General features: G+C 40.4%; 1 protein-coding gene across 2 annotated transcripts; it reads right to left on the reverse strand.

Annotated features, from left to right (window-relative positions):
* Positions 1–2,834: 2,834 nt before the first annotated feature.
* Positions 2,835–10,197, reverse strand: LOC115222812 (pre-mRNA-splicing factor CWC22 homolog). Of its 2 annotated transcripts, none has more exons than XM_029793117.2 (4): positions 9,865–10,197; positions 6,977–7,101; positions 5,955–6,145; positions 2,835–4,588 (listed from the first exon to the last, which is right to left on the reverse strand). In XM_029793117.2, exons 2-4 carry the CDS (start codon positions 7,079–7,081, stop codon positions 3,043–3,045), a joined length of 1,842 nt encoding a protein of 613 aa, XP_029648977.2. In that variant the 5' UTR covers positions 7,082–7,101; positions 9,865–10,197; the 3' UTR covers positions 2,835–3,042. The 2 variants fall into 2 exon arrangements, with proteins under 2 accessions (XP_029648977.2, XP_036367967.1); XM_036512074.1 differs by lacking the exon at positions 9,865–10,197 and adding an exon at positions 8,515–9,161.
* Between the last annotated feature and the right edge of the window lie 2,947 nt (positions 10,198–13,144).

Here is a 13,144-nt window from a genome sequence, read left to right on the forward strand (position 1 = left end):
CATTTTCGCTAATCACGACATTGAAATTGTGATTTCATATTTTCTTACGAACTTTTTAGTCCATATTTTTGTATGAAAGCACAAAAATTTAAGAGGAAGTAACTGGTGATAACTATTATTTGGGACAGGGGGTGTAATTGCTCATATTTTGGGTGGGATAAACGAACATAACAAAAACTCATGAGCTAAAGTAGTGAGATGAAATATGTACAGTGAATGATATGTGATCATGAATTAAAATATATACTGAGACCAAAGCTGATTCTGCTCATGTTTAGGCATGTTCTGTATTTTTCGATAAATAAATTTTCTTTATTTAAATATTCTTGTACAGTAATTGTTTCTTTGCACTGAAATTTGGTTGGAGATACCTTGCACATCTGTGTTCACTCAAAGGTACCTGTCTATATTTTGGGAAACAAATCTATTCCTTATATAGTGTGGTTCTCCATCTAAGTGACATACTTGTCTGTCTGATATAGTTGTCCACAATCTGAACAAGTTACAACAAAATAAATTCTCAAATGTACAAGTGAAATTGGTCTTAATTGTGAACCTCTCTCCTTGTTCGAATTGGAATTCCAAGCCTTCCAGTAGGTTGGGGCATGTTCCACAGTTTGGACGTCCACACTTGTTAACCATTGGTTTCGTAGTTGTTCTTGATTGCAACACTCTTTTTCCATTTCAGCCCAAATCCTTTAATTTGTCTTCCCATTTTGTGGAAACCTTCCAAGTGGTGTTTTCCGATCTCTTGGCTACCACCGAGTAACTGTACAAGCCCACCTGTTACCTGTTAACCTTGCAGCATATCCAATCTGGTGCTTTCAGTCTTCTGTGATCACATGGTTTGCTCAGATTCATTCTCAAATTACCTCATTTCGGATATGCCCTTGCAATGAATATCAAAGGCAAGCTACTAACACACCTCAAATTTGCAGATGACATCATACTCATTGCTGAAACCCCAAATAATCTGTGAACCATGCTGACAGAGCTGGACACCCATAGCTCAGCAGGTCTTAAAATGAATCACATAGAAACAAAATGTGTTCTGAAAATGTAGCACAAGGTAGAATACAATTCTATATTTCTGAGATGGAGAATTTATATCATGTCTACTGTTTATATTAATCGGATTGATAACCTCATCTTGATTACTCTTTTTTACTCTTTTTACTTGTTTCAGTCATTTGACTGCGGCCATGCTGGAGCACCGCCTTTAATCGAGCAAATCGATCCCAGGACTTATTCTTTGTAAGCCCAGTACTTATTCTATCGGTCTCTTTTGCCGAACCGCTAAGTGACAGGGACATAAACACACCAGCATCGGTTGTCAAGCAATGCTAGGGGACAAACACAGACACACACACACATATATATATATATATATATATATATACATATATACGACAGGCTTCTTTCAGTTTCCGTCTACCAAATCCACTCACAAGGCATTGGTCGGCCCGAGGCTATAGCAGAAGACACTTGCCCAAGATGCCACGCAGTGGGACTGAACCCGCAACCATATGGTTGGTTAGCAAGCTACTTACCACACAGCCACTCCTGCGCCTATATTGTTAACTTTCACTATGTTTCAGCTGTTGCATGCTCTAGCCTCCTTCAGGTGTCTTGTGTTGAAATCTGTTGTTGCATTTGAATTTCAATCCTAACATTTTATTTGATCTACAGGAGTAAACTGTTCTCATTCCACTCTCTGTAGATTAAATAAAGGGTCGAGTTTGAAATTCTGATACAACAACTGATTTCAACAGGAAACACCTGGAGAAGGCTGAAGTGCAGAACAACCAAAATGTAGTGAAAATAACAATCAAGATGAAGACAGGACTCTGACCAATATAAACAGAATACATAAGGCAGAATAGAGTTATGAAACTATAAAATCAAGGAGGTAAAGGATTACATCTCCATAGAGCACACAGTGAATATCAATATATTATACTTTAACCCTTTAGCATTCTGATTACTCAAATGTAATACCGTAAATCCTTAAGTATAATCCGCATTTTCCCCCCAAAATTTAAAGGTCAAAATCCCTAGTGCGTACTATATACGAGGTTAAAAATGAAAATTATTTTCTAAGCAATGTTCAATTCTCTATTTGCTTTCCGGCAATGTTTATTCAGACGCATTTTGTCATGTCGGGCGCGGAAATACCTTCAGCTAAGCCTGGAAGCAATGAAGTCATAAAAGGATCATCCATAACTTGCAGTAAGCAACATTTATTAAACATTATTGCTGTTATTTCTTTATTTTTTGCAAACAAAATGCACAAAAAAGCTACACGTTTGCATTATGTTATATATACAATAATAATAAAGGACGTTACCGTATACATTTTTACAAACCAAGGACGTTATATAGACCTCCTTGACTCAAGTTAGAGAAGGGGTGCGTATTATACACAAGGTTTAGGTTTTTCAGAGGTACAGTCCCTTAAAAATCCCCTGCATATTATACTCAAAGACGGACTATACTCGAGGATTTACGGTACTTATTTATTTACATTGTTTTGAATTATGCATTATCTCATAGTTTCAAGATTTTAACGATGTGAATGTTTATTTTTTGAAATGACATTGTAGGGTGGGTGTGAGAAGCCAAATCTAGCCATTTTGAATACAAAACCGGTAGAATATTTGGGCTGGATGTGGCTGGTTTAAATGCGAATGGGTTAAGCAAAGGTGAATCAGCATGGCTTCACTACCTTTCATCAACATTCTGGTCAATCTGGACTGACCCAGGGTCAAACAAAAACAACATAAAACTCATGTACTGAAATCAATGTTTAACTTTTTTTTAAAATTAAAATTTAATTTTTTAAATTCCTAATCATGCACACATAAATACTGAAGAATAATTTTGGTGTATTTTCGAATGAAGACGTGGTGTAGAAATGACATGGAAGTAACATAAACATACAAATACAATATCATAAACAGGATGAAAAGAAAGAGGAGAATAAAATTCTGTTTTACTTAAATAAGATGGAGTTAAAGATAACTTTTGCAAAGGTCTCAATTCTCACCGAATTTCTCGTCGTCTTTTGTTTTCAGTTCTTGAAGAGCTGTTATTATGTTTATTCTTAATTTTCGTTAATGTCTCGTCTTCTGAAAACTTTCTCTTTTTGGAATGTTTCCTTGAAGAATGTTTACTTCCATGCTTAGTGCTATGCTTCGACAAATGTTTTTTGCTGTGGGAACTGACCCTTATTTGTGAAGATGAGATTTTGTATGAGGAAGTTTGGTCTTTTTTCTTATCATCATCGCTCACAATCTCCCCCTTTTCTAAGTCTACACACTCAGTTTCTGACTGTTCAGTGACTGCATGTAAATCACTTTGTGGCTGAGGAGAAAATGTTTTGAGAGAATTCTGATCTTCTCTCAGACTGTCATTACTGCAATATTCCTCATCACGAGTCTGATAGATATCAACTAACTGTGTTGTATCTTCACAATCTTCATCTTGTTGCCTTCTGTTATGGGCAGCAATTTCTTGCGATAGCTTCTTCTTCATTTCATTCAAAAACTCCAGGCTGTGATTCTCTGCAAGTTTGTCACCTGGGACTAAATTTTCTACAGACAGATTACATTCAGTTTTACTTGGCGAAAACAGTTTACGAACAATAGTTTTGCTTCTTGGCACAGCAGCATTAGAATCAGAATCTTCACTGCTTGTTGAGTCATGTGCTCCCGAGTTTGTCGCACTGCTAGAATAGCAAGGAATAATTATTGGAGAATGAGAAACTTCTAAATTAGACATTCCAAAACATCTAACAACTATAGGTTCTGGACTATTGAATACTTTTGAGGCTTTATACTTTGGTGAAATAACAGGCGAGTGGTTTCTGTCACACTTAGTTGTCAATTTTGGAGAAGTCACAACTGGATCACACATTTTACTGCGATGTTTGTCATTTGAAGAGAATTTTCCAGTAGAAGATTTAGAGCTCTGTGCATCGGATTCTGTAGATTTTACAGACTGTTTTGCAGATATACTGATTGGTTCTACAGACTGCTGACAATCAATCAACTTAGAATCTTGTCTCTTGGCACTACCAGACTCACTGGAGTTGTTAGATAAATTGCACTTCTCTTTGAGTGGAGTAGTGTGAGATTTTCTATTCTCAGACCTTGAAGACAATTTTTGTGTGGATGAAGGTGTTTTTTGGTAATGATGTTTACTACTGTCCTTTTTATGTTCCCTTGAGGAATTTTCCATTTTTATATCTGAAAAATTATTTCTAGTTTTGGAGTGTCTTGAGGATTTCTTTTCCAACGATCCATTATCTTTTGTTTCAGGCTTCTGTAAATCTCGACGACTAGAGTGCTTTTCTTCATATCTTCGGTCATCATGCCTTTGTTCTTTTGAGCCAGAATGGTGAGAATTAGACTTACTATCAAAATATCGGGGATTTTTTACATCAGAATGTCTTGAGTGTCTCCTATCATTTTCTTTAGTGTCTCTTTGATCTCTTTGAGGAGGTTTGTGTCTCTGATGGTGAGAATTCCAATGTGAATATCCTGACTGCATCTGTTTCAAACACTTTTCTTTTTCATAGAACTCTATTCTGGAAAGAGAACAAGAAATCGAAAAATTAATGTTACATTGTAAAATCACATCTTCAACTATCAGAGTGAGAAACAAAGAATACATATGTTAAATGTTCTACAAGTTTGTAGTGATGCTACTGTGTAGGGTTCAGAGCACATGCGCAGAATGGGACTACTTCTGGGTGGCTACCGGAAGTCTTCCCCATGCACATGTGCGGGAAACGTTCCCTTACCCGCCAAACTCAAATATCTTTCTCCGGCTCCACAGCTCATCGCGATCGGACGTACATTCAATGGGCTCTGACAACCTCACGACATAGCCGCCAACGACCACCAACAAACTTCAACAAACTAACACGAAGCTGTATATCAGAGGCTGTCTTTCTCCCATCAGACACACGTACGACATCGCAATAAATAAACGAACTGCTGTCTTTTTACCTACAACCTGACTTCGTCTGTATTGTCTTATAAAATTGTATGTGACTAGATCGGATATCGACACCCTTTCAGTGAATCGATAACAGATCCTTCGTTACAAGTTCATAGGTTGATTTGTATTGCCATCATCCTCATGCTCATTTAATGCCTGTTTTCCAAGCTGGCCAGACAGAGAGCTGTACCAGGTTCCAATTGTGATTGGCCAATTAGTGTTACCACTGAAGAACATGAAATGCTTGTGGCTCAAGCATTCATTCAAAGTTCCCAGAAACCAGAAAGCAGGGTTCCCAATGAACTAGGCATCTCCTGCAGATACCTAAGCTGACTTATGAATTACTTAGGTTTAACGAAGAAATAGAGAAATAAGAAGATCCCATTCATATTAAGCAACCATTTACCTACTTTGCCCACCTGTATATATCTCCTATCAAGGGATAGATAGTAATAATCAAGCATCACCAATGAGGCAATATTACCTTGCTTGGAAATAGGCAAGTGTTGGTGACGGGAACAGCATCCAGCCTAACAAAAATCTACCTCATCAAATTTTGTCTGACCCGTGTAAGCATAGAAAAAAGTGGATAATGATGGTGTATGCGGGCACATCAATGTTGACTTAATCTGCTTCTTTACTTGTTACTGTCTGAACAAAACTGTGATGCGACATTTAAATTATATACGAGGGGCATTTTTCAGTTTCCATCTACCAAATCCACTCACAAGGCTTTGGTCAGCCTGAGGCTATAGTTAAAGACACTTGCCCAAGGTGCTACAGAGCTGGAGCGAACCCAAAATCACACAGCTGGGAAACAAGCTTTTTAACCATACACCCACTTCTGCACCTATTGTACCAAACTGCAAAACACTGCCTCAGAATAGGTCACCACCCAACCCATGCTAGCATGGAAAAACAGAAGTGAAACAAAAACCAAATAGACTTACTTCTCTCTCAAAGAAATAATATTACCACTTTTCCCCTTGATTGTCAAGCATGCAGTTTTGTACAGATTCAATATATTTTTTTGCAAGTTTGTATTTTTCTCCTCTAATATTTCCATTGCAGATGTGCGTTCTTTTACTGTATTTTCCAAAGTAGCAATCTTCTGCATAGCTTCCTGGTATTTTTGTTGCAGCTGAAACAAAGAATAGATATTTTTTATGGTTAAGAAGCTTACTTTTGAAACATGGTCTTGGGTTCAGTCCTACTTCATGGTATGTTGGGTAAAGGTTTTCTAGTATAGCCCCAGGCTGACAAATGCTTTGTGAGTGAATTTCAGGAAACAGAAACTAAGTGGAAGCCCATTGTCTTTGTGTGTGTACGCTTCACACCACACCACTTGGCAGCCAACGTTGATTTGCTTATGTCCAAGTTACTTAGGTGAGTTAGCAAAAACAACCAACAGAGTAAGTTCGTTAGTTCTCTCTGTGCCACAATCTCTCCAACCAGCTGTTTTCTACCACTGTTCTAGTCTCATTCTAGCTTCACCCTTCTTGTCTCCTTTCCTTGTCAATGGCCCTTTGCAATGTAGTTATAGGGCACCCTACTGCTCCCCCAGCTCCATTTCAGGTTTGATTGCAGGATCATTGTGTCACCAACAACATTATAACACCTGAGCAAGCTGGACGAAAGAAGGAGCTACTAATTGACAAAATGATCCAGCAAAAAAGAGTTGAAAGTCATAGGAACTTAACTGATTTGAGAGTGGACTACCAGAAGGCTTTTGATAATATACCACAGGGTAGGGTTATCAAGACTTTACTGTAAACCAAAAGTGCCACAACCACTAGTGAGCACTACAGACCAAGATCTGGTACACCTCTTTGCTCCTTAGGAGTGATAACTTAATTAAAGCTTGAAATACGAAAACCCTTCGTAAATAAGTACGCATTACATTAGACTGAGTAATCTGAAAGCTAAAGGGTCAATGTTAGACTTTGATTTTTTTTCTTTTGTTTTTACTAACCTCATTAATAGAATCCTTTTCGCATTCAAAGTCTTCCCGGAGAATATCATCATAAAGGTCAAGGTCACCATTTTGTTGTCGCTCAGTAAATTCTGATAAACTCATCTTTGCATATCAGCTATGGACTACAATGAGAAATGAAAGTAGTTTTGTTAACAAAGCTTTAACTTCATGTAGCACAGAGATACAACTGTTAATACACACGTGCAGATAGGGAGGCAAACTGGTAGAATCGTTAGCACGCAGGGCAAAATGCTTAGTGGCATTTCATCCGTCTGTGTCCTGAGCTTAAATTCTGCTGACATCAAATGCCTTTCATTCCCTTTCACAAAAAAATAAGTATCAGTTAAACACTTAGGTCAAGATAATCAACTTACCCTTCCCCTGAAATTTTTGACCTTGTACCAGAATTTGAAATCAGACACTAAACTCTGCTTCTGAAGACCTGTTAAGGCAAGTGAAATCGAAATCAAATTCGATGACTGGCATGCGGGTTATTGGAGCACGAAGAGTACGATCCGAGCATGATCGTTGCTAGAGCAACAAACTGTCTTCCGTGTCGATGGCACATAAAAAGCACCATTCAAGCGTGATCGTTACCTGTGTCGGCTTACTAGCACCTGTGCTGGTGGCACGTGAAAAAACAATCGAGCGAGGTCGTTGCCAGTGCCACTGAACTGGCTCCTGTGCAGGTGGCACATAAAAAGCATCATTTGAGCGTGGCACGTAAAGGCACCCGCTACACTCTCGGAGTGGTTGGCGTTAGGAAGGGCATCCAGCTGTAGAAACTCTGCCAGATCAGATTGGAGCCTGGTGCAGCCATCTGGTTCACCAGACCTCAGTCAAGTCGTCCAACCCATGCTAGCATGGAAAGCGGGCGTCAAACGATGCTGATAATGAAACACTGTGCAGTAATATTAATGCACCTGCAAGCTTGTGGGGGAGGGGCTATGAAATGTTGACACTATAAGGTGTCACTGATTTATTTGACATCAAGGAGAGGGTCATAGCCCAACTAATTAGGGAGAGAGTTAGTCTAGATGAGATGTAGTTTGGTTTTGTGCCAGGGAGAAGCACCACTGATGCTATATTTCAGGTATGGCAGCTGCAGGAGAAGTACCTAGCCAAAGATAAACCCTTGTACTTGACCTTTGTTGACATGGAGAAAGCCTTTGACAGGGTCCCCCAATCCCTTATCTAGCAGTCAATGTGGTAACTAGGGATAGACAAGTGGTTGGTGAGAGCTGTCCAAGCCCTGTAAGGTGAGGGTTGGCAATGAGTACAGCAAAGAATTCAGGGTACAAGTAGGAGTTCACCAAGGATCAGTTCTCAGACCCCTCTTGTTCATCATAGTCCTCCAGGCAATAACAGAGGAATTTAAGACAGGCTGCCCCTGGGAGCTCCTCTATGCTGATGACCTTGTTCTTATAGCTGAATCACTACCAGAAGTAGGCAAGTTTCAGGTATGGCCCTTTCAAAAAGATATCATTGATGTAAATAGAAAGAAATGTTTGCAACCACGCACAAATCGCTCTCACCTCACTTATTATTCAGCGTGACCGACTTAGCTTTACTTCCGTATATCGATTCACGTTCCAAAGTAAATGCTTGATTAATAACGTATTTATTCATTCTAAATGCGTTCTGGCCGATCCGAACGTGAATATAGATCGTTGTTGCTTTTCCTCACGTTCGAATTTTCCAGAACATCAAGAGGAACAGATCATACGCCGAAGAGGCAAAAAGCGACTCGCACTTCGTCCACAACCAGCTCTCCCTTGCGATTAATTCCCCGACTCTTGCATAGCGCACTTGACCTGAACAGCCACCCTAAGAACTGGCACTCTTCGCACCCATCAAGATGAAAATACTCAATCACGGGCTACAGATTGACGACTCGGATAAGACTTTACACCGATGACAATAAATTGTAGTTGCTTTTCCTTACGTTCACATTTTCCAAAACGTATTTAATATTGAACAGATACGTTAAGATTCTCCATGCTCTGCGAGCAACTCAAGAATTAAATCGGCGTGGCTTTATTTTTTTTCTTTACCAACCACATGGTTCCGGGTTCAGTCCCACAGCGTGGTACCGCGAGCAAGTTTCTTCCCCTTACAGCCCCAGGCTGACCAAAGCTTTGTGAGTAGATTTAGAAGACGAGAATTGAAAAAAAGAAGCTCTTCTCTATAGTCTCGGGACGACCAAAGCCCTGAGTGGATATGGTAGACCGAAACTGAAAGAATTTCGTCGGACATGTGTGTGTGTGTTTGCGCTCACCACCGCTTAATAACTGGTGTTGGTGTGTTTACCTCCCCGTAACTTAGAGGTTTGGTAAAAACGAACGATAGCACAGGTCAAAAAAAAAAAGTACTGGAGTCGATTCGTTCGACTATAATCCTTAAGGCGGTATCCCAACATAGCTGCTGTCAAATGACTAAAACAATTAAAAGATAAATATTTGTTCATCTTAGGGTGTGTGTCCCACCAATGCTTTTGTAACTTAGTAATTCGGCAAAAATCACCGCTAGAATAAGTACCAGACTCAAAAATAAGCTGTTGTCGATTTATTCGACTAAACCCTTCAAGACAGCGACCTTTTATGGTCACGGTCCAATGACTGAAACGAGTAAAGGAGTAAATAAAAGATTTTACTTTGAGGTCAGGCTGGGTTTTTTTTGTTCGCTGGATTCAAGGTAAAACGCATTGATGTACCAAAACCTGGATAACTAACGCATAAATGTAAAACAGTTTGTATCGGGAATTGAAATCGGTTTACCGTATAACTCACAGTACTCGCAAAACGCGTGAATTTATACAATTCGAATAAGATTTTTTAAAAAATGGCGAAAATGCTGGAATCGTAGTTCAAACTTATAAAACATACCTGAAAATTTACAGTTGTTTCAAATTCTATTTGGTATTTAGATAAAAAAATATTTACGAAGATGAACAGTCGGTCGGTGTAGTTACGTTAATAACATATATTCATTCGGGTTATCATTACACGATTGAAATTATATATAAGTCTAAAGATATAAATGGAAGTTAAAATGATAAGAGATGAGTGAGTTGATAAAAACGAATTTTAAAAACTAGATGATGGATATGTCTAGAAAATGGTTTGATTTATGCTAAACGCCTCATCGCTCCGGCCTTTGGATTAATTTTTCACAGTTCGCGCGTTTTTTTGTTTTTATCTAAGTTGTATACACTAGCCTCGTTCTCGAAATGTTACGATGTCGCGAGGTCGTGACCCCGTGTCGTGTGTATTGGTTATTTGTTGTGTGTGTGTGTGCGTATGTATCTGTGTGTGTGCATATGTGTTTGTATCTATCTGTGTGTATGCGTATGCTTGTATGTGTGTTCATATCGGCATTCTTTCGTTTCAAGCAGTAAAGTTGTCAACTCGAACAAAGGAATGCCTTTATATCTATCTGTGTGCGTGAGTGCTTGTATGGATCCTCTCTCTTTGTGCGTGTATCTTTATATCTATATGTGTGTGTATGTTTGTATTTATGTGTGGATGTGTATGTGTTTGTATCTGTGTGTGTGTTTACTCTTTTACTTGTTTCAGTCATTTGACTGCGGCTATGCTGGAGCACCGCCTTTAGCCGAGCAAATCGACCCCGGGACTTATTCTTTGTAAGCCCAGTACTTATTCTATCGGTCACTTATGCTAAGTAACGGGGACGTAAACACGCCAGCATCGGTTGTCAAGCAATGCTAGGGGGGACAAACACAGACACACAAACATATACATATATACATACATATATACGACAGGCTTCTTTCAGTTTCCGTCTACCAAATCCACTCACAAGGCTTTGGTCGGCCCGAGGCTATAGTAGAAGACACTTGCCCAAGGTGCCACGCAGTGGGACTGAACCCGGACCATGTGGTTGGTAGACAGGCTATTTACCACACAGCCACTCCTATGTGTTCATAGCTATTTGTTTGCGTGTTTTTTGTATCTACCTGGATGTGTGTGTACGAATCTATCAGTGTACGCATATGTGTATGATCCTGATCCCTAACTGAACGAAATTAGTCTCTTTTTTTTTTTATCAAATAAATGGAATATTTATTCAGCAACAAATTTTTACAGAAAGAAAAAATATCAAAACTATAAAAGGTTAAATTATCGAGACAAAAAGAAAAACGGAATTACTTCGACATGGAAACAAAGAGAAGGAGAATTAAGCAGTACAAGATAGGGGCGAAGGATTAACAGGTTGTTCACCTGAACCCGAATGGGTGTATTCATCCGCACCTCGCAGATTGTAGAGGCGCAATGGCCCAGTGGTTAGGGCAGCGTACTCGCGGTCATAGGATTGCGGTTTCGATTCCCAGACCGGGTGTTGTGAGTGTTTATTGAGCGAAAACACCTAAAGCTCCACATGGCTCCGGCAGGGGATGGTGGTGATCCCTGCTGTACTCTTTCACCACAACTTTCTCTCACTCTTACTTCCTGTTTCTGTTGTACCTGTATTTCAAGGGGCCGGCCTTGTCACTCTCTGTGTCACGCTGAATATCCCCGAGAACTACGTTGAGGGTAGACGTGTCTGTGGAGTGATCAGCCACTTACACGTTAATTTCATGAGCAGGCTGTTCCGCTGATTAGGATCAACCGGAACCCTCGTCGTCGTCACCTCGCAGATATAATTGCAAAGGCTTTGCGCGGAGAATGGCCATCAGCACTCGTTACAGCACCCCCAACTCGTTTCTCAGACGAGGCGTTGTTATCCTGATTTTGAGGTGGAAATCAGCCGTGCAAGGTCCGAGAACACCCCAGGGCGGAACTCATATAACCTCTCTTTTACTTCAGTCATTTGACTGCGGCCATGCTGGAGCACCGCCTTTAGTCGAGTAAAGCGACCCTAGGACTTATTCTTTGTAAGCCTAGTACTTATTCTATCGGTCACTTGTGCCGAACCGCTAGGTTACGGGGTGGTAAACACACCAGCATCGGTTGTCATGTGGCTGGTAAGGAAGCTACTTACCACACAGCCACTCCTGGAAAGAAAGGAGGCAATGGGCCACATACCTATTTCTTCACTACCCACAAGGGGCTAAACAAAGAGAAGACAAACAAGGACAGACAAACGGATTAAGTTAATTATATCGATCTCCAGTGCGTAACTGGTACTTAATTTATCGACCCCGAAAGGGTGAAAGGCAGAGTCGACCACGGCGGAATTTGAACTCAGATCATAATGGCAGACGAAAGACGGCTACGCATTTCGCCCGGCAGGTTCAATTACGGATCGTGGTCAAAGGGAGACAATCCCATGTAGTTGACATAACGAAGTCTTTTCCTCCCCCATTTTCTAGAGATACCTATTTCTTTACTACCCACAAGGGCTAAACATAGAAGGGACAAACAAGGACAGACAAACGGATTAAGTCGATTATTACCAGTGCGTAACTGGTACTTATTTAATCGACCCCGAAAGGATAAAAGGCAAAGTCGACCACGGCGGAATTTGAACTCAGAACGTAACGGCAGACGAAATACGGCTACGCATTTCGCGCGGCAGATTCAATTACGAATCGTGGTCAAAGGGAGACAATCCCTTGTAGTTGACAACGAAGTCTTTTCCTCACACAATTTTTCTAGAGATATCTATTTCTTTACTAGCCACAGGGGGCTAAACACAGAGGGGACAAAAAAAGGACAGACAAACGGATTAAGTCGATTATATTGACCCCAGTGCGTAACTGGTACTTATTTAATCGACCCCGAAAGGATGAAAGGCAAAGTCGACCTCGGCGGAATTTGAACTCAGAACGTAACGGCAGACGAAATACCGCCAAGCATTTCGCCCGGCGTGCTAACCATTCTGCCAGCTCGCCTCCACATACCTCAATGCAAGTGGTGTGCTCAACCACACCCTGCGGTAACGACTGTGATAGTGTTGCCAGCGACACTCACAGCAGCAACCACACCAGCTCGCAGGGCTCATTTTTCTTAGACGGGCCGCCGGTATCCCTATTTTGCATCCTAGAGAACCTGACGCATCGTCGGTGACCGGCATAAGCCGACAGCAGCCGGTCAGGTCATTGTATCTATTGATTTCTTTCTCTCCATGTAAGGGGCAGCGACGCCCGGTTTTGCAATCGTTGTAAGATTCCTCAATGTGTTGTGGAATGAGTTAAGAAAAAAA

Source organism: Octopus sinensis, linkage group LG21, assembly GCF_006345805.1.
Source record: "Octopus sinensis linkage group LG21, ASM634580v1, whole genome shotgun sequence".
NCBI lineage: Eukaryota > Metazoa > Mollusca > Cephalopoda > Octopoda > Octopodidae > Octopus > Octopus sinensis.